The sequence below is a fragment of the Maylandia zebra genome, linkage group LG5 (genome assembly GCF_041146795.1).
Source record: "Maylandia zebra isolate NMK-2024a linkage group LG5, Mzebra_GT3a, whole genome shotgun sequence".
Lineage (NCBI taxonomy): Eukaryota > Metazoa > Chordata > Actinopteri > Cichliformes > Cichlidae > Maylandia > Maylandia zebra.
In genome coordinates this window covers 38,300,271-38,320,845 of record NC_135171.1, presented here as the reverse complement: position 1 = coordinate 38,320,845, position 20,575 = coordinate 38,300,271, and the positions used below count along the sequence as shown (strand labels likewise).

Below are 20,575 nucleotides of genomic sequence, written 5' to 3'. Positions count from 1 at the left end.
AGGCTTGGTTAGAATCTTAAATCGTTTTCACTTTGTTTTCACACTTCACTCGACTCCCTTTCCATGTTTAGAAAATGTTATATCGTTATACTGATGCAGCATTTGCGTAAACACACACATACAGTGGGGCAAAAAAGTATTTAGTCAGCCACCGATTGTGCAAGTTCCCCCACCTAAAATGATGACAGAGGTCAGTAATTTGCACCAGAGGTACACTTCAACTGTGAGAGACAGAATGTGAAAAAAAAATCCATGAATCCACATGGTAGGATTTGTAAAGAATTTATCCGTAAATCAGGGTGGAAAATAAGTATTTGGTCACCTCAAACAAGGAAAATCTCTGGCTCTCACAGACCTGTAACGTCTTTTGTAAGAAGCTTTTCTGTCCCCCACTCGTTACCTGTATGAATGGCACCTGTTTGAACTCATCATCTGTATAAAAGACACCTGTCCACAGCCTCAAACAGTCAGACTCCAAACTCCGCCATGGCCAAGACCAAAGAGCTTTCGAAGGACACCAGGAAAAGTATTGTAGACCTGCACCAGACTGGGAAGAGTGAATCTACAATAGGCAAGCAGCTTGGTGTGAAAAAATCAACTGTGGGAGCAATCATCAGAAAATGGAAGACATACAAGACCACTGATAATCTCCCTCGATCTGGGGCTCCACGCAAGATCTCATCCCGTGGGGTCAAAATGATCATGAGAACGGTGAGCAAAGATCCCAGAACCACACGGGGGGACCTGGTGAATGACCTGCAGAGAGCTGGGACCAAAGTAACAAAGGTCACCATCAGTAACACACTACAACGGCAGGGAATCAAATCCCGCAGTGCCAGACGTGTTCCGCTGCTGAAGCCAGTGCATGTCCAGGCCCGTCTGAAGTTTGCCAGAGAGCACATGGATGATACAGCAGAGGATTGGGAGAATGTCATGTGGTCAGATGAAACCAAAGTAGAACTTTTTGGTATAAACTCAACTCGTCGTGTTTGGAGGAAGAAGAATACGGAGTTGCATCCCAAGAACACCATACCTACTGTGAAGCATGGGGGTGGAAACATCATGCTATGGGGCTGTTTTTCTGCCAAGGGGACAGGACGACTGATCCGTGTTAAGGACAGAATGAATGGGGCCATGTATCGTGAGATTTTGAGCCAAAACCTCCTTCCATCAGTGAGAACTTTGAAGATGAAACGAGGCTGGGTCTTCCAACATGACAATGATCCAAAACACACCGCCCGGGCAACAAAGGAGTGGCTCCGTAAGAAGCATTTGAAAGTCCTGGAGTGGCCTAGCCAGTCTCCAGACCTCAACCCCATAGAAAATCTGTGGCGGGAGATGAAAGTCCGTGTTGCTCGGCGACAGCCCCAAAACATCACTGCTCTCGAGAAGATCTGCATGGAGGAATGGGCCAAAATACCAGCTACTGTGTGTGCAAACCTGGTAAAGACCTATAGTAAACGTTTGACCTCTGTTATTGCCAACAAAGGTTATGTTACAAAGTATTGAGTTGTATTTTTGTTATTGACCAAATACTTATTTTCCACCCTGATTTACGAATAAATTCTTTACAAATCCTACCATGTGGATTCATGGATTTTTCTTTCACATTCTGTCTCTCACAGTTGAAGTGTACCTCTGGTGCAAATTACTGACCTCTGTCATCATTTTAGGTGGGGGAACTTGCACAATCGGTGGCTGACTAAATACTTTTTTGCCCCACTGTATGTGTAAATAAATAAAAATCTTTACATTTTACGTCCTCAAACTTTCTCACACAGCTGTGTTGAAAGGCATTTTTGTGAAGCTCTGTTTGAGTTGAACTGGAAACTTGTCACAGACGCCGTAAAACGATCAACAATTTTACAATTTACTTTCACATGCACTACATTTTTTTCCCTCCTTAAAATGTGAATCTTAAAAAGCCACAAATATTCAATTAAAAAAGGCCAGTGATGTGTCAGAATGACTCTTAAATAGTTTTTTGCATCGACTCCAGCAAACACTTATTATTAGTTTCACTTTATTTGTTATCTTTTGTGAGAATTTGCTGACAGTGAGAGTTGCGTTTCCTTTACTTATGTTCAGATTTCCTGCGCTTACATGATATGGCACTTTATCTCATTATCTTCTACTTATGCTTAAAGACAGGCAGGCAGACAATCTGGCATCTTACAGTAATTCCTCTTAGTAGAACATTAGCATATTAAAGATCAGGAAAATATTTTAAAAATGCATTTTGTCATCGATGCATTGGACACTTTTTGTAGACTGTGGGCACATGGATTGATCTGCAGATAAAGTGTATCCGATTAGATAGCGGATGCTCATAATATGATATCAGTTGGGGGATGTGTCTAAAAATGCTAATAAAATGCATGATGACACTTGGCCTGATCTGATGCATATCTTGCTCTGTGTTGCAGAAATGTCAGACTATATGGACAAAATCGATCGCTTGAAGTGTCTGGTGCTCAACATGCCTCCTCCAAACCACGACACGCTACAGTTCATGTGCCGCCACCTCAAACGGTGAGAATAACCCACGTCTAGTGTTTATTCTACTGATGTCTTCGTGTTTTTTTCTTTAGTCTGTGCCTGTTTTTATTGCCTGTAATGGTTCCAGTGCCCTTAAATGGGTAGAGTTCATAATGTTGGGTATTTCCTCGAGGCATTTAGGGACAAATGAATGAACCAGATGCCCTGGTAGGAAAGGAAAATATCTTCCTTTTCTTTTAAAACCTGACCACAAGAGGGGGCACTTCCCTCGTTGGTCTCCGAAATTTCTGTCGGGGATTCTTTGGCCACAGCTCTCAAAGTATGCCAGCGCTGAACCGGGATCACACTGTTGTTAACTTTGGGTCCCTGTGAAGATGAAAAGGCTGGAGGAAGATGAATGGTGTACAATGTTCTGCGAGCCAGTTCCTTTTACAGTACATAAAATGTGTGTTTTTTACCGCCTATGGTTTTTCCTTCCACTCCAGGGGTGAGTGTTCGTGTTCTGAGGACGATATTTGTGCCAGGGTGTGGTGGGCCCCATGAATTTGTCAACTCTGTGTCTTTCTCTCATTTTCTCTCCGCTGTCATTCCTTTCTCTGTTTCTCATTTATTATCTCGCTCCTTAATCAGGTCCCTCGCCTCCTCTTTTCCTGGCACGCTACCCACCTTTCCTGACTTCCTCTTTGTCCCTCTTTTCTCTCTTTTCACTCTCCCTTTCCTCTTCCTCCTTATGTCCTCCTCTTTTGATCCCTTTCTCCTTGTTCTCCCTCTTCCTGCTCGCTCTTCCCTCCCCCCCCTCGCTCTCCTACTTGCCTCGAAGGTCCCATGGGAGCCTTGTGGTTCGTCTGCTGGAAGGCATACCAACACCACCGCCGCCACCACTGGAACCTCTCTCTCGTTCTCTCTCTTCTCCCTCTTCCTCGCTCGCTTCTTTTTTTCCCTCTTCCCTCTCCTCTCTCCCTTTTTTCCTCCTCTCTTTTTAATGTGGAAGTTTTGAGCAATTGCTGGCTGCTTCTGTGGCTTGGTGGGAATGGCATTTTTAGAAGAATGCCTCATGCTGTGGCTTTAACCATTCCTTAGTTCCCCCCCTAATCACACACACACACTGTAACACACACATACGCTAGCATAGGTGGATGCAAGCAGCGGATTTAGAACACTTTTGTGCACAGATCCACGTTATAAAACCCAGATGCATGTACGTGAAAATAGATGCAAAAGCAAGATGTGACAGATGGATATACAAGTTGATTCTTGTAGCTGACATCCTGAGTTAAGTAAAAATTATAAAGATGTCACATCGTGACCACAAACATGAACCTTTAGGGGAAGGTTAGTTGTGGTCTCTATGCTTGCTCTATAACTTGACACGAGTCTGCAGTTGTGCTTGCAACTCTGTGAAAGTAAATGCTAATGGATGTATGCCAACACGAGCACAAGAGCAGTGCTAACGCTGCTATAGCCGCGTCCACTTTCTCAGTTTAGGGATTTAGCAGGATAACACTTGATGATTAGTTAAACTTTAATCTGATCATGACTCCAGCCAAAATGTTTCACGCCCATCCTGAGCTGTGCCATGTGTAGCTACTTCAGTGCTACTCCATCCAACAGCGGTTGAGACCTTTCACTCAAAACCACAAATGTCAACCTCATGCTGGTTTTAAGGAAATGTCAGGGATCACCAAAGTCAGTAAAGTCCATCCACTAGTTGCTGGGATATTTCAGTCTGAGCTAATGTGGTGGGAATGGATGACATCCCTAGAATCACTGAGCACGTGTCTCTAAAAATTCAGAAGCCGAAGCGATTCCAAATCCTTTTTGTCGGCAAAATTTAATATTTAAGGAGTTATTAACCTGCGCTGTCCACTCTCTCGTTTCCCGCAGAGTGTTGGAGCAATCTGAAACGAACAGAATGACCACCCAGAACATCGGCATTGTGTTCGGGCCGACGCTGATGCGCCCAGAGCGGGATAACGGCAACATGGCAGTGAACATGGTTTACCAAAATCAGGCAGTGGAGCTCATCCTCACCGAATTTGACCACATCTTCGGAACGAGTGGCCTCTCTTGATCTTTTGCTCCTTGACATCAGACAAAAGCACAAGTTTTGGAGCATTTGTCTTCCCTGCCTGTTGACTCATATGGTGTAAAATGGATTTCACATCAAAAGATAATTACGGGTTAAAAAGAACCAGGACAGAAAGCTGCTAATCATGACATCTGGCGTCCATATAAAGCCATGCTAAAACAATAATAGTAAAACAAGCCAATTTTAGCTCCAGTACTTGTGCCTTTGACTGCAGATGTGGAGCCCAGCCCCGGTGAACTTCACTGCTGGAACAGACGCCTCCTTGTCACTTTTCCTTGATGTTTCAGACTTGATCCAGATAAATAAAAAGCCGTAAAAGCGATAAATCTTCTCCAGCCTGTCCTGCTAGCGTGTTTCAGTCGGTAATAATCGAGGATTGGGAGGAGGAATGTGTCTTAAGCTAGCACTGAAACAAAACTTGGCGAAACCATCTCACTGTGAAAACACATGCACCAGCACCTCTTCAAACAAGGATGGACAGATCCTGCCTGGATAGACGTGCACAGGTGCCCACATCTCCACCATTTTTGCAGGGTTTATTTGAAGGAAAAAAAAGTAAAAGCATGAATTCAGTGGCAGGATGAATGTGCCAACAAGGCAGAAAATGTTCCTTTTTACCAAATAGTACTTTGTAGTGTCAGAGCAACCCTTATTTTACTAATTTGAATCTGTCTTCTATTTTTAATAGTGCAAATTCCTAATGTTAAGTTAAATATATTGTTGTAAATATGTGAAATACTGTCTTTCTCATCTAGTAGCACTTTGCATACAGTGTTCAACCTAAATATTACAATTAGCTAAATTCAAACTGATACTTTTGCTTTGAAATGAAGAGTGTTGGATCTGACTGTTTACTCCTCCTGCAATAAAAATATGTGAACAAACTGATTTGAGCCGCATTATGATATTTGCTCAGGATGTGTCCTGTGAGGTTGTTTGTTGTTTGAGCGATGGGTTCGCGTGAGAGATAGTAGAAGCGTGTGGAGCTATGCGGGCCTCGGAGACTCGGCGGGCGGAGGCATCCCCTGTGATTGGTGCAAATGCTGCTTTTAATAACAGAACAAAAGAGGAACTGGAAATGCATATGTTTTAAAAATGTGGATTTTCCCCCCAAACCCTCTCACTCGCTCACTCTGTGGCCTGGGTAATTTTATATTGACTGTGGGTTTGGCAAAAGACAAAAAAGAGCAGAAAAGAGGCACTGCTGTGGGGGTGGTGGTGGAGGGGGCTCTGCTCTGTTTTATTGGATGTATTTATTCATTTTTATGTTTGTATTATTTCAAGTCATGTGAGCACATTGGGAGGGGCTAAGATTATGTGCGGATGATTGATCAGGGAGTCTATGGTGCGCTTCCAGTTTGCTGCTTAAATTTGATCAACTTTTCACCGTAGACAAAGCATGTGGCTTGTGTGCATTTACTGCATTTACATTTACAATATGGCCATCAGTCAGCACTGCTGGCTTTTCATTTGTTTATTTTAATTTCTTTGTTTTATTTCTTCATCCAAACTTTCAAAATCATACCGAATGTTTCCATTTATGACACCGAGATAATGTAAACACGTGGAAGCACGTGATCCAGCCTATATTTCGTAACGATATCTCGCTATGTGTTTTTTGAATGCTCTCCTAATCCTGAAACTGAAGAGAAATTTCTGTTGGTAGAAACCAGATGGCATTAAAGCGCCGTCTGACCAAGACCAAGCTCTGTGATGTGTTTTATTTCGCTTTGGTGCGATGGTGCTAATCAGCCCCTAAAACTCTAATCAGACAGAGACAGAAACAAACAGACCTCGCTCCTAATCAGCAATTTGTTGGCATCAAAAGTCAGACTCTATTACATCATCCTTACTTTGTTCTTGCTTTGACTTATTTATTGCATGATATATATTTAAAGTAAAGCAAAACACAGCTTGTGCTTTTGTGTCAGGATGCAGACAAGACAGCAGATGTGCTGCAGGCTCGTGGAGAAATTAGTTTACCAATGCATTTTTTAACTGCATTTTTTCGCACACGCAACTCTTTTTTTTTTTCTGATTGATTTTTTTCCTGCTGGCATTCTGTGTGGCATTTATTAATTAGAATTGATTTGTGCTTCTCTGCATTGATCAAAAATCATTTATTTTTCACAATCAACATTTGAATTAGCTGGAACCTTCTGAATCCACTAATCAGCGCGTCTCTAAACGGACTGAAATGAAGTGTGGAGCTAAGGCTCAGGTTTGAATTCTCTTCTTTCAGTTTTATCTTCATTCTCACTCTTGTAAATTTTAGGTTCAGCTTACTGTTGGAAGAAAAGATGCTAGATTAGGAAGATAATGGCTTACACAGATGTCTTGATCTTATTGTTAGATCCACCCACCAGTGGAATACATCTGTAGCTCTGTTCGGTGTGTCACTCAGCTGTTACTGGGAATTGAAACTTAAAAATGCTCAGCACTCAATCTGACAACCTGTTACCCATGACTGGGCCTTCCCGCAAGTGATGCTGCATAACCGAGGTGTTATAGCCCTCTTAAAAACTATAATGTAAAAATTTGTATCAACTTTGCTCTAAGTCAAAGAGCAGGGCCAGCCAGTGCTGCAGTGCAACAGTTTACTGAAGGCCGCTGATGCATGGCACCCAAAAGTATCTAACCCACGTCACTTGGCAGGGTTCGTTATTGTTACGGTTAGCTGACTGTTTACCCAAACTACCGTTAACCTAAAGCTTAGTGTATCAAATATCAGCAGAACTGCTCAACCTCTGTTTGCCCCAGCCACACACACAGGTTCACAAGCGCAAAGCAGGCACCTCTGATGAATCATCATGCAAATAAAGAGAGCCACAAAAAAGCCAGTGTAACAAAACAGTCTTGACATCTTGAGTGTTGATGGAAACTGTTTACTGTGATGGGAAACTGAGTGGTCCCCACAACTGAGCTTCAAAACGGTCTTGTGCAGATGTTTGTGCTTAAGCAGAAAATTCAAAAAGTTGAGGCATTTGATCGTTTTTATAGCGATGTTGACCAGAAAATCTTTTAAGGTGCTTTCTGATTTCAACACTGCTAAAAAGAAACCAGCCCATTTTGGGGCCACATCGTGAGGTTTAATTCAAAAAATCAAGGAAATGAGAGGTTCTGCTGAAAAACGTCTGTACAGTTTTATTACAAATATCCACAAACATGCAAAAAATATATATATATAAAAGATAATACAAATATTGCATGAGTGCTAGGAAAAAATAAACAGTACTTGATATAATGAAAAAGTGTGCAGACACTGAGGGAAAGTAAAACTTTTTTTTTCGCTCACCTTTTTGGAGCAAAAATATCAGGTAAGGAACTATACAAGAGGGGGGTGGCACTTGGCGTGCCACATATACACACACACACACATGCACACACACACACACAAATGTATTATGACCAAAAAAAGCATCTTTGGCCCAAGGTATGCATGAATGCTGCAAGCTTAGTCACACCTCATGCACCACCGTCTTATCTCATCGTAGCAAGGCTTTGTCGGATTACTCACAGTGTCAGAGTACATCTGAGGCACTTTTCACGTTGACTACACTGCAGTCAGAAAGAGGAAGTTAAAAGCTCATGTATGTGTCCTGAGTCTTGACCCTCTTGCCACACCTCAACAAACAGCCACAAAGTGCGACACATTATTATTATTCAGAAGGTGTGAAAACATGCTGAAGCACATGAAAATTTTTACGAGAAATGCCCGACATTTCAGCACTGAAGGAAATCAAGCCACTCTTTGTAATTATTACATGTACAGTGCGACAGTGCAAATTGTATTTGCTTGCTCTTGGGAAAAACCCCAAAGGCTGACTTCATCTTTGCCCCCTTTAACCTCTCATGCAGAAATGTAGAAATGACTGTCCTCAAGCAAGGTATACACTTTTAAAGGTGCAGTCCGATGCTTTTGGTTTTTTTAAAAAATAAATAACTACCTCCCACTTCTGCCTTCCCCTTTTCCCCCTTCTTACTCTTGGTGATTAGTTAAAGCCACAGAACAGCATAGTTAACCTGAAACCTTATAATTTCACAGCATAAATGTCAAGAGCCCTACAATATAACCTGTACTATACATACTCAAGCAATCGCCGGCTTTGGGACAAAGGACTAACTGCATGTGCATCTCAGCTGAAAACATGTTGCAGTTGTTGCTAATTCTTAAAACAGAGGTAAAGATTTGCATCAAATAAAAGGATAGTAGAAACTGAAAGTTATTTGCACTTGAGAATAAATATGCTAACTAGACATCGTGGCAAATCTGCTTGTAGCCTTTAACTTCTGGCCTTGATGCCACATTAAATTAAGACCAGATGTCTTTCCATCCTGCTTCCTTTAAGCTTCTAAGGCCACTCATTGGTGTGAATCTACACGCAAACAAATAAAGTACAAAAAAAAGTCAGCTGAATCCTGGATTTAGAAGGACAAACAAATGCTTTTTTTTTTGTTGTTTTTGTTGTGCAACAGTCAGCAGCAGCAAGCATGTAAAATAGACAACATCATATCTGGATATGTGACATGACCTCAGACTAGTCAACCCATTTTTTTAGAGGTTCTGAAAGACAACAAAAAGGAAAAAAGGCAAATATTATAGATACATCAAGTCTATTTTACAGGATAACGCTTTGAAACTCGTATTCTCACATACATTTGATTGATGGCTTTGTCCTCTATAAGGCCATACATCCTTTGACAGTTCTGTGCATTTTGTAAGATAAGTAAATAACAAAAATCAGTCTTTATTACATACGTAAGAAAAAAAACAAGTCTTAATAGTAAATGGGTTTTAATGGCTGGTTAAAGTCACCTTAAGTTTTAATTCTGGGTAACTCTGTTAAATCCAAACTCAGTTCACATTTGTCCAAGTCTCCATTCCGGTCCTCGGTGTCTCTGTCCCAAGTTTGGCTCTCTGTATTGTCAATATGATCTTGCATGTCATATCTATTTCTCTCACTCTGAACTCCATTCTCACCTGCAGGTGATTCTTGTATGGGGTTACCTCCCAGCTCCTCTGCTGGGTCTGGCAAATTCACATCTGCCTCTTCTTTACGGTCATCGCAAACTCTTTCTTCCCCTTCTTCCTCCTCCTCCTCCTCCTCTTTGAGAGCATCCGGCGCTCCATCCAGACTGGAATCACTGAGAAAAGAGTGTGGAGTTTGGGTTTCATCCAGTGACAGAGGGGCGTCTTCAGAGAGGCGTCCCACAAGACTGTTGCCCGCTCCCGGTGTGAGAGGCATGTCATCTTGGTCTTGGTCTGGATCCTGGTCTTTGCTGCAGTATGCGTAACGGTGGTTCATGTGCTGGGAGTAAGAGCCAGAGTGGGAGAAGCGTTTGCCACACTTGTCACATTGGTAGGGTTTCTCTCCGGAGTGCAGTCGGCTGTGTTCAATCAGATGGTGCTTATGCTTGAAGGCCTTGTTGCAGATCTTACACTCGTGAGGACGTTTGCCTGCAATGAACACACAAACCGTTTCTATTACTGAGTTTGTGTCTGACATAAGTGTAAAAAACAGTTGACGTTTGTGATGAAGAACTAAGAAAGCTATGTAAAGCTAGAGAAGCAGTTGTGTACATTTGCATCAAGACTGGAAACAGGAAAACTGTTTGCCTGGCTCTGTGTAAAGGTAACAATTTCTGATTTATCGCTCTACATGCTATGTTTTTTCTTTCCTGTGAGAAATAGTCTGACACATAACCCTAAAAAAACCACAATGCTTCTTCCTGAGATTCAAACGTTTCAATTTGTGAAATTTAGAGGTATTAGCAGGTTTCTGGACAGTCATGTTAGCTGTGCCACTGCACCATTTCTATCATGTCAACAGCTGTTGGCCTTAGCCCCATATGCACCTTAAAGACATGAGAGTTGTGTTAAACGTCAGCCAGAAAGCTAATAAGCATCTTTTGAATAATTTCAGACTATTTTTTTGAATTTTTTTTTAAGAGATAGCACCAATAAGCGGTACGTATATATTACAGGAAATATCACATAACAAGAGCAGGCCATGCGTGAGTCACAGACCTGTGTGCTCATATTTGTGGCGAAGCAATGAGCTGCTCTTTTGGAAAGTTTTTTCACAAATATCACAAGCGTAAAGCCCCTCGTCTGTCTTCTTCAGTCTCTTTCTTCCCGGCCCTCCTTCTCCATCGAACCCTTCGTCGATGAGTGAGAGATAGTCCAGAGCACCACGGTTCAATGCCTCGCCCTGCAGGAAAATGATAGCAGTTATGCATATATGTACTACTGGGGAAAGTTCACTTGGTAATTTTTTTCATCTCCCCAAGATACAGCGGTAGTCACAACCACAAAGGCATTTTTGAGACGGATGTTTGTGTGTCTGTTTTTCTGTGGAAATGCTTCGCGTACACTATAGTGTAACAATCATACCAGATGGAGTCAAAAACTTTACAGGTGTGTGCTTGACACAAAAATAAACCCTGAGTTCAAAGACATATGTAGTGTGATTCATGAATGTAGTAGGAGTTTAATATCTGCTCAACTGTTGCTGATCTGACCGCCAATTCAGCGTTTTATAACATGAGATCATCTAAGTATTGCTCATGTTTCGTTTTTGTTATTTATATAACATCTTCCACAAGTATACGTTACACACCCCACAAACACTGGGCTCACCATTAAACCTTGTCTCTCCTGATAAATCTTTTTCAGTGTAGCCTCTGCATCTGCCTCCATCATGTAGGCTAAAGGAGAGAGAAACCCCGGGGTGTTGGCCGTCTGGTTGAATGGAATTGATGTGATGCCTTCATGCCCTGAAAGCCCCACACCAGCCTGGCTGAACATTGGAAACCCATTGTACAAGGAACCTGGAAACACAGGAGCTCCGGCCACACTGAAGACCGGATGCGAATGCAGGGGGAGGTGTGAAGTCGGACTTGGTCTACCAAGCTGCTGGGTCCCGAGCTCCCTCCTCTCTCCTCTGCCTGAGCTGCCATTAACAGTTTTGTTCCTACTGCTCTGGTCAGAAAGCTGCTTGGGCAGGGAGAGGTCCAGAGGTTCGTTCTGTGCAGACCAGGGGTTGCTGGTTTCTTTCTGGGGTGAGGACAGTTCAGGAGAACAACTTGTGAGGTCAAGGCAAACCGGAGAAGTGAATCCCGAGGACAGAGCTCGTTTCCTGCCTCGAGGTGATGACAGCTCTGGGGAACGGTGTGTCAGCTCACTTGGGCTGCCCTTTTCCTGGCTCGGCCAGTGCAATCGCGAAGACAGGGCGTTATGGTGGAGCTGTGGGGGCGAGTGCATTGCAACCAAAAGGTGTTGTGGTACGGCGTGCCAGTTGTGCTTCTGCGATGGCGACTTATTTCCAGAAAGACCATTTGTCACTACACTTAATTTGCTGTTTTCTGGTTGGAGGACAGATCTTGGAAAGAATATAGACGGTGATGACGGGGCTTTACTGCGAAAACCCTCGGGTACCTCCGCTGCTTCTCTGTTGAGCTGACAGAGGTGGCGCTCATGATGCAGAAGTGCAGCCACACTGGAGAAATGCTGCGAGCACCAACGACACATTATCCCAAGAACACCCCTCTCTGGTTCGACCGATAGCGTGTCTCTTCTCCTGTCAGGTGAAACCTTTCTCTCATGCGATCCTCCGTTTTGATGTGCTCTTCTTTCCTCTTCATCTCCTCCTTCTCTGACAAGATCTTCATCTTTTTTTACGTCTCGTTGAAACATCTCCTGCAGCATATGCTCAAATTTGGTCCCCCCGGAGTGGAGATAAGGCAGTAGACTGGTCCCTTTGAGCATACTGGCCCTCAAAGAAAGCTCTGATGGGTCCCAAATCCTCGCCAGGTCTGACGCACTGGACAAGCTTGCGGTGTTTTGATTGAGATCCTGCAGTGAAAGCTGAAGGGGATCCACCGGTACTTGACCCAGAGGCCTGGTATTATCTTGGTTCTGCAAAACTAGCACCGAGCCCTTTTCATTACTACTTCTACCCCCACCAGCAGAGGGAGATGTTGGAAATGAGTGGGGGTAGGAGCTTTGGCTGTGTCCATTAAACACCCCGCTGGCTCCTCCTGGGTTTCCTCCTCCATGCCCGCCACCACTAAGGCACTTTTTACTGCTTAAATGGGAGCTGTAGGAGCCAGAGTGAGAGAAGCGTTTTTTGCAGTTGGAGCACTCGTAAGGTTTCTCTCCTACAAGATGAGACACAAAGTGGAGGCATTAGAGTCAGGATGCCACAGAGCAAATTGAAGAAAAAAAAAAAACCTTTCTGCGTGGGTGTGATCTTTTCACATTTTTCACAAGTCTCTTGTCCTGTGATGAATTATACTCGTTTCCTGTCAACACATCAATTTGGGTATAATTTTATACCATATAACTTGCAAAATAAGTAAGGGTTAGCGATAGAGTGGAAACAATAGCAAATTGATGGGTGAGTACAACTGTTTTGATGTTATTTTGTCTCACCGCTGTGGATGCGGAGATGCTCTTTGAGGTGGTGTTTGTACTTGAATGCTTTCCCACACTGCAGACATTTGAACTTCCTGGTCTCCATGCCTTGGTCCAATGTCATGGCACTCTAGGGCGACAGAACATTGTAATCAGTTTTAAACTACAGCACAGATACTCGGCTTTTTTTAGGATGTGAAGACGTAAGGTTGCCACTTCTGTGGATACACAGTTGCAAATAATCACCTTATAACGCTACATAAATGTTAATAAATCATTTTTGAATAAGTCGTTGCGATTTTGAAAGAAATTTAGCTTTGAGTTTCTTTTTGTGTCTGCTCACTTTGTCCTGCACTGGGTTGTGAAGTGCTAGGTGCCGCTCCATCTCCAGCCTAAGGGTAGCAGTGTATCCACAGAGCGGGCAGACCATGTGCCCCCCCTCCCTGTCTGGACAGTACTTGACATGGTCCCTCAAAGAAGCTCCTCGAGGATATACCCTGCTGCAAAATGGGCAGGCCTGCTGGGCCCTGCCTACATCTGCTGACAAGAAAAAGGTGACATTGTTTCTTTTGATAGATCAGCTGAAGTTTTATATAGTTTCATTTAATATACCCATCTATTTTAGAAGCCACAATATATATACTCTCAAGATTGAACTTCCATAGGATGCATCTTAAATAGAAAAGCAGCTGTCAGTATATCGGAGGCCATATAAGCCACCACTCGTACTCTACTTAGTACAAGCAAAGTGACCCAAATAAATAAAAATAATAATCATCTGAATAAAATAAGAACAAATAAAAACAAAAATACAATTTTTATAAGGACAATTAGACAGTGGGCTTAGATGCGTGCTTTAAAATACTCTACAGTTGCCACTTCTACAGAATAAAAGTTTGTGAGATTTAGTGTTATATTTATTTATTATTACATATTCAAAAGCAAGTACACAGAGCTGTGCATGTACAAATGACCTAACCTGAACTATGTAAATTACACTCTCACTTCGCTAACCTTTAACCTCAAACTAGCAGATATATAAAAAGCCATTACTTTGCTTTTTCGTTTCTGAGAATTACATTAGCATATATGATCTGATATATGTTATCACTGCGATTTGCTGTAAGCGTGGTGGTAACCGGCAGCCTCGAGAGGAAAAAGTTAGCATAAATTAATAATTGATTAGGTTCTTGTTGAGTATGATTGCAGCTGTGGCGCTTTGGCCTACCTGGTCCCTCAGGTGAGCAGTGCTGAGCACCTGGCGACCAGATAGCAGGAGGCAGGTCATCGTGCCCTCTGCTCGGGCGGTACACAGCTGCCGTGCCATTATGGTTCAGGTGATCTAAGAAACTAGCTGAGGTAGAGGCCTTCCTCAACTGAGCCAGGATTTCATACTGGGACAGGTCCTCCAAGGCATTCTGGGAGTCTGAACTCTTACCTGCAGGGAAAGTGATAAGCATTGGATATAGAAAAATATAAGTAACTATGAATTTATACGCATGCATTTTTAACTGAAGGTTACGACTTGATTAATCTGTTGAGATGTGTTTCTGCTTTATTGGCTATTTTAACAGAAGAACACCAGCATCGGTACAAGGTTTGTTTTTCATTCAGTTAATTACCTAAAGTAGAATAAATTTTTTTTAAAGCACCAGAAGAGGCAGCTGTTTATTAAAAAAAAAAAAAAGACGGTGTACAACAAAAAGACCCCCGTGTGATTCCTTTGAAGATACATATTGATACATTACTGTTCCTGGGTTATCCAAAAGCCGGTGTCGGTGCTTTCTCTCTGAGTGTGCGTGTGTTGTCAGTGAAGCAGCATGTGCGCGCAGACTGAACGTCAGTTGCCAACTTTCACTGTGCAACTGAATCTAAGGGGACTAAACTGTTTATGTGAAGACTGACAGATGAAACAATGAATTTAGGGAACTATTTGGCCAGATATGAAGCTAGATTTAAAAATTCTTTGTGATTCGTGCCCTTGAGCAGAGTGACAGGCAGAGAGAAAAAGCCACAGATGTACGCGAAGAAGAGACGGCGCCTCCTATCACAACTCCAGCCAATCAGCTCGGCTTAAAAGCGACTTTGAGAAAGATTTTTCAAATGTTTGCAGATGTTGGCATATTTTGAGCTGTTTTTTAATGTGGTGAAGGGAAGAGCCTGTGCGGTTGAGCGTTGTAAAAACTCTGCTTCGCCTTCATCAGGCAAGGCCAAATCACACGAGGCGAGGGAGCTAAGTGATTGTTAGTAGGCAAGCCGCGTGAGCCTTTGATCTCTCCTAAATAAAAGGGAAAGCCTCACGTCGCGCAGTTCTGATTTCAGTACCGTAACGTCACCTCTTTGATGCATGGAAATATTGTGACATTGTGTGGGATGAGTTCTTTTGTCATGCTTTCAGAAGGCTGCCTTTTCAAAGAGAAGAGTGAAAAAAAGGAACAGCTTGTAGGGAAGGCATGGTTTCACGAGGAGCTGATATGAAGGTGTATCTAGAGGGCTCTGAGAAGCATCATGAGACTGGTGGTGTTGCATCAGAAAAACACACAAACTTGTTTACACATACAGTAGTGTTAAACACCCCAGCAGCAGCAGCAGCAGCAGCAGCAGCTTCAGTTGTTTCATACATATACAGTATATGTACATTTTGCAAGCATAACTGATTTGCTGTGTTAGCCTGGGCTTAATTCTGTGGAAGCACAAGCAGCAATATTTTAAAGCTCAGAAAATATGGAATTAATTTAGAATGGCAAATGAGGTGCAGCTATTATGTAAGCTTATAACTTACAGTACATCCTCAGCGGGTCCTGGTCTCCCTCCCTTTCAGTGGACATGAAGGATGCGTCCTCTGTGGCCTTGGTCTCTGACTCCACCTGGCCCCAGCAGTTCCTGCTGCCGGGGCTGAGGCTGTGCAGCCGGGTGGACTGAGCAGGGCTGCCGGGCTCCTCTGTCCCCTCGCTGGGCGTCAGGCTCGTCTTATCCAGGCTCTCCTGGCAGTCCTGGGGCTCCAAGCTCCACAAACCCACCTCATCCTCCCCCTCAGATCCCAGTAAACTCACTTGGTCGGCATCAACTGCAAAAAGATGAGACAAAACTCTCAGTTTGGACACAGGACTTCATTTTTCAATGCGGCAAACCATCAGTGTGCTCATTAATTCTGAAATGGCGCGCTGAAATTTCAGTTTAACCAGAAATACTCTGCGCACGTATATTTATTGAGACACCACTTACTATTTTTGTGCCGTCCAAATCAATAAACGGAATTTTTTTAACCATCACTCAAAATGCAGCAACATGTGTTTCTTATCATTTCAGATGGCATTCAGCGGGGTGAGCTACAGATTATTACTAATGAAGACCAGAGACAATGCTCCGCGATTAAATAAAAATATGTGAGGAACTGAAACCAAACAGGGAAGAGAAACACAAGCAAAAATTCAAAAATGTTTTGCAAATTTTAACAGTCCAAAGGGGGGCAAACACAAAATGCTGTTGTTATTTATTGTAGTTTTGCCGGTTGTTTGTTTGTTTGCATTGTTTCTCGGAAAGTAAGATGAATGACACTCTTGTCCTTTTTAAGTCGTTCAGTTGTTTCTCGTTATGAGACGCTTCGTTTGGCTTTTTGTGGTTCGATGTGCGGTTTATGATCAATATAAGTAATTTCTGGTCAGTCTCCAAAAAAGATAGTTTGAGTCTGACGCAACTGAGAACAAAGTGTGGCTTTCATTTTGAAAATAAATGAAAAAAAGACGTGTTACCGTACCCTTAGAAAAGACATATAATATACAAATGTATTAAATTAAGGCCACGATCAAACATAGCATTTTGAATGAGTTTATTTAATTATTCCATCTTTCTGTCATTGGGAACTATTTCAATATAAAATTACTTTTTTGTGGTTATTTTATGTCTAAATTCATTTTTCAATCACTTGATGGTGCGTTGTGTGACTATGCAGCAGGAATGTAATGGAGCAGTCAGAAAAAAAGACACATAACATATCGTAATTTAAAAATATGCCCTATGTGCCCAGAATGGAAAGGCGCATTACTTTTTCCCATGGCAAAGACAATAAATGACAATCACAAACACATGCCTTGGATTTCATATGTAGGCTCTTATTTCCAAGGCTTTTTTGAGGACGCTCTGTTTTTTCCTCTCTGATTAGCAATATCTAATCACAACCGAGTAACGACCCTGTACGACAAAGCCAAACCGTTGTCGAAGGGTGCGCGAAGGCCGTGCCGGCACACAGAGGGCTCCATCTTTAACCTCCTAAGACCCGAACTCTTCCACGACATGCATTTTTAATTTCTCTTTGATATTTGGGCACATTGGGGCCCGATGAATGTAAAAACAAAGAATTACCAGATTTTTTTTTTTACCTTACTTTTGTTTTTAAGAAAAATAAGAGCCACATATGAGGATATTCATTTAAAATTTTGATAGAACAGTAGCAGTATAATGTCCTTGTAAGTGGATATCAGGCGCATGTAGAGCAAAATTGAGTATTTTGGTCTAAATAACCCAAAATGTGATGTCCACATATGTGGACGGCAGGTCCTAGGAGGTTAAAAATAAGGATTCTGATTTTCAGCATTTCAGCCATGCTCTAACTTTTCTCTTTATTATTATAGGAGTGCCTTATGTTAATAAGATCAGAAAGAAAATAAGGTTTCACAGCTCATTAAATTTCATGAATCACCAACAAAGTTTATTCATTAAACTGTCAAAACAACGCTCAGTCACTCTTGAAAGATTTTTTGTTTGAGCTGCTCCAACAACACTCACACTGGCTGATGGACACAATAATTTATGAGTGCTTTGCTTTCAACTCATCTGCACATCAAGCTACAGCCCACAGCTCGCAGTGACACAAGCCAGTGACTAAACAATGACTACGGGAGACATTTTAGAAAAACCTAACTCATCAACTTTACAGCTAGAAGAAACAAACACACGCAGATAACACACACACACACTCACTCACCGTAATACTGAAAGCACATGAGGGGGTTCAGTACTACAGAAGGGGGCAGCCCACAGTCACAAACACCTAACGCATACTTTACACATATTCCTTTGATTAATGCTGGCTAATCTCAAAGTGGAACACCTACATGTGTATCTGTTTGTATCAGCAGGTTGTGTGATCTGCCCCAACTTCACTGCACCAGGGCACTGAGCGCAGTCAAGCGAAATTCTGGTTCATCTGAGGCGAGTCAACCAATGCATGCTTCAAGCATTGCTGCTCCACAAAGGTGGAAAGCAATGACTTGCTTTTATGGGGGGAACAAAACCGGTCATTAAACGTGCTTTACCGTAGCAGGCACCTATGAAGATATGCGATGCGGTTAAAGGCGGCCCATCGGGCCTGCAGGAGACTCGGGGATGATAGGACGTACCGCTGGGACAAAAATGAGGAAAATCTGGTCTGGATTAGCATCAAATTGGCTCTAATTTTCTCTCTCATAACAGTGAGTGACACTGAGTCTACATGTGCTGTCATTAAAGCACACCGAGCTGGATGGTTTTCATTATCTGGCCTGTTGATTTATTTATTTGGATGGCAACCGCATCCTTCAAATATTTTTTTGTTGGAACAGGACAGTGAGATATTTGAAGAGCGTGAGAGTGCCTGCATTGCCTGCTAAGTAGACACTAGGTACAGAGGAGTGTAAGAGTGATGGATGCACGTAGCCTGTGAGCATCATAAGAAAGTGTAACTTGTAAAATGAGAAAACACACAGCACAGCACAGCAGAAAATAGTACACAGCCATGGTGCAGGAACTTTAGTGTGCGTGGGAAGAATGTGACTCATATCCAGACTGTGCTGCATCATGCTTGACATTGTCGATCATTCAGTCTTCAGGGGACTGATTCTGATCGTTTGACAACAACAGTGTTCAGATCACGCACTGGAGTGCTATTTTAATCTGTCTGCTGCTTTCCCTGCATGTCAGTGACAGAACATCTGAAAGATTGGCGGCCTGACTGCCAGAAACACGTCTTTTTTTATAAATCCTGGCACGCCAGTCAGAACACACACTGCTGTTCTGGTTGTCGCGCGACGTGCAGTCCATCTTGAAATTCGTCTTAAGCCTAAAAAGTGAAACTTATCATTTGGTTGTTCCCAACGAAAAAGGGAGATAATGCCTGAACCACTTCATAAGCACAAACAAAGATTTTACAAAAGTAAAGTTCCAACAACAACAAAATCTGGCATAAAGAAAAAAATCCTGTTAGCTCTGAGAAGTGCACACAGTCTCAGTGCTGGCCTAAATCGGCACTGTTTATATGCCCGAGGGCATCTCCTGTACAACACCATGCTAAACTGCAGTTTATTTTACGACGCACACATGTGATCTAGTATTGGCTCAGTAATTATGTGGCTAAATGGTAAACACGCAATAATTGAAATTACCTTGTTTGTTTCTTCTGGTTTTAAATGGCAACAAACAAGGCCAAGCCCAATTTACCGCCCAATGCAAATGTTCCCATTCCCATGTTGATTTTCTACATTTAAAAATTAATACTTCAAAGAAACAGTAAAATGATTTAATATTGTTAATGATATTCTGTAGATTTTTACTGCTCAGTGGGAGCAAAAATTCAATAAAACTTTCTTTTAGGGAAATATTTAAGTCATGTTGGTGGTTGTCATCCAACTGAAAATGGTTACTTCTTTTGAAGAGTGTAAAAGCTCTTGCCTGGATTTTATATAAATGCGCAGAGTATGAAAAAAGGTTGTGTTGTCATTTTTGGTATATTCACAAATCAAATTCTGTGTATATCTCATGACAAGCCTGGTATTAAAATTTGTTTTAAAAATATAAAATAAAAGTCAATATCAGAAATTAATTTTAAAGAGCTCAATTTAGATCTTGAAAAATACTCCATTTATTTAATTTTTGGCTGCAAACTTTGAATTTATTTTACTTTATTACTTTTGAAAGATTCATACTAAATCACAAATCAAGGAAACATTTTTACAATAATCAGAAAAAAATGATGATTTGACACAACACATGTAAATGTAACATGAGTCATGACACAGTCCCGTGGTGCCAATCTCACATTAAAATGACATCTGATGCATTTCAGTACATTACTGTACAACATGTAGGTGGTAAAACTGTCAGAATCAACATTCACACAGCTGAACACACAAAATTAAAAGCGTAGCTCTCCGCCATTTCTGTAACACACACTAACTAAATATATATATATACACACATATCTAAATATACTCTGTGTATTATTTTAAAAAATTGATTTGGTCAGTGTGTGAAATAATGCTTCTCCAATCATTGTAAATTTGCGATGAGTTCACAGGTGTCAAAAGAAAACACAACACTTGCTATTTTGAACTCAATAAATTACCACATGAGGGTCACGGACGCCCACATGCTAAACGAGAAACAAGAGCAGGAAGATGTCTGTATTGCCATTTTACAGTACCTATGAGAGCAGTTCAGAGGCGAGGTAGGTCCATGTTCATCTGCACAGCACGCTGGTGTCGATAGCTATCACCTCTGTTTAAGAATACATCGCAAAAATCTAATATGCGCTTTAA

The 20,575-nt window shown here is 42.0% G+C and overlaps 2 protein-coding genes across 7 annotated transcripts in view; one reads left to right on the top strand and one right to left on the bottom strand.

Annotated features, from left to right (window-relative positions):
• arhgap9 (Rho GTPase activating protein 9) overlaps positions 1–5,476 on the top strand; it is a 48,367-nt gene extending 42,891 nt beyond the window's left edge. For all 5 annotated transcript variants that reach the window (XM_004547687.3, XM_004547685.3, XM_004547686.3 and 2 more), the window contains 2 exons: positions 2,427–2,532; positions 4,384–5,476. In XM_004547687.3, coding sequence (XP_004547744.2) covers positions 2,427–2,532; positions 4,384–4,570 — 293 coding nt within the window. In that variant the 3' untranslated portion in view covers positions 4,571–5,476. The remainder of the gene's footprint in view (positions 1–2,426; positions 2,533–4,383) is intronic.
• A 2,205-nt stretch (positions 5,477–7,681) lies between these two features.
• The window catches only part of LOC101473210 (zinc finger E-box-binding homeobox 2), a 28,683-nt gene continuing 15,789 nt past the window's right edge, over positions 7,682–20,575 (bottom strand). The window contains exons 2-8 of one of the 2 annotated variants that reach the window (XM_023155062.3): positions 15,787–16,071; positions 14,233–14,442; positions 13,348–13,544; positions 13,023–13,134; positions 11,229–12,748; positions 10,617–10,800; positions 7,682–10,046 (exon numbers count right to left, since the gene is read on the bottom strand). In XM_023155062.3, coding sequence (XP_023010830.2) covers positions 9,406–10,046; positions 10,617–10,800; positions 11,229–12,748; positions 13,023–13,134; positions 13,348–13,544; positions 14,233–14,442; positions 15,787–16,071 — 3,149 coding nt within the window. In that variant the 3' untranslated portion in view covers positions 7,682–9,405. The remainder of the gene's footprint in view (positions 10,047–10,616; positions 10,801–11,228; positions 12,749–13,022; positions 13,135–13,347; positions 13,545–14,232; positions 14,443–15,786; positions 16,072–20,575) is intronic. The other variant, XM_004547690.4, reaches the window with a different exon arrangement.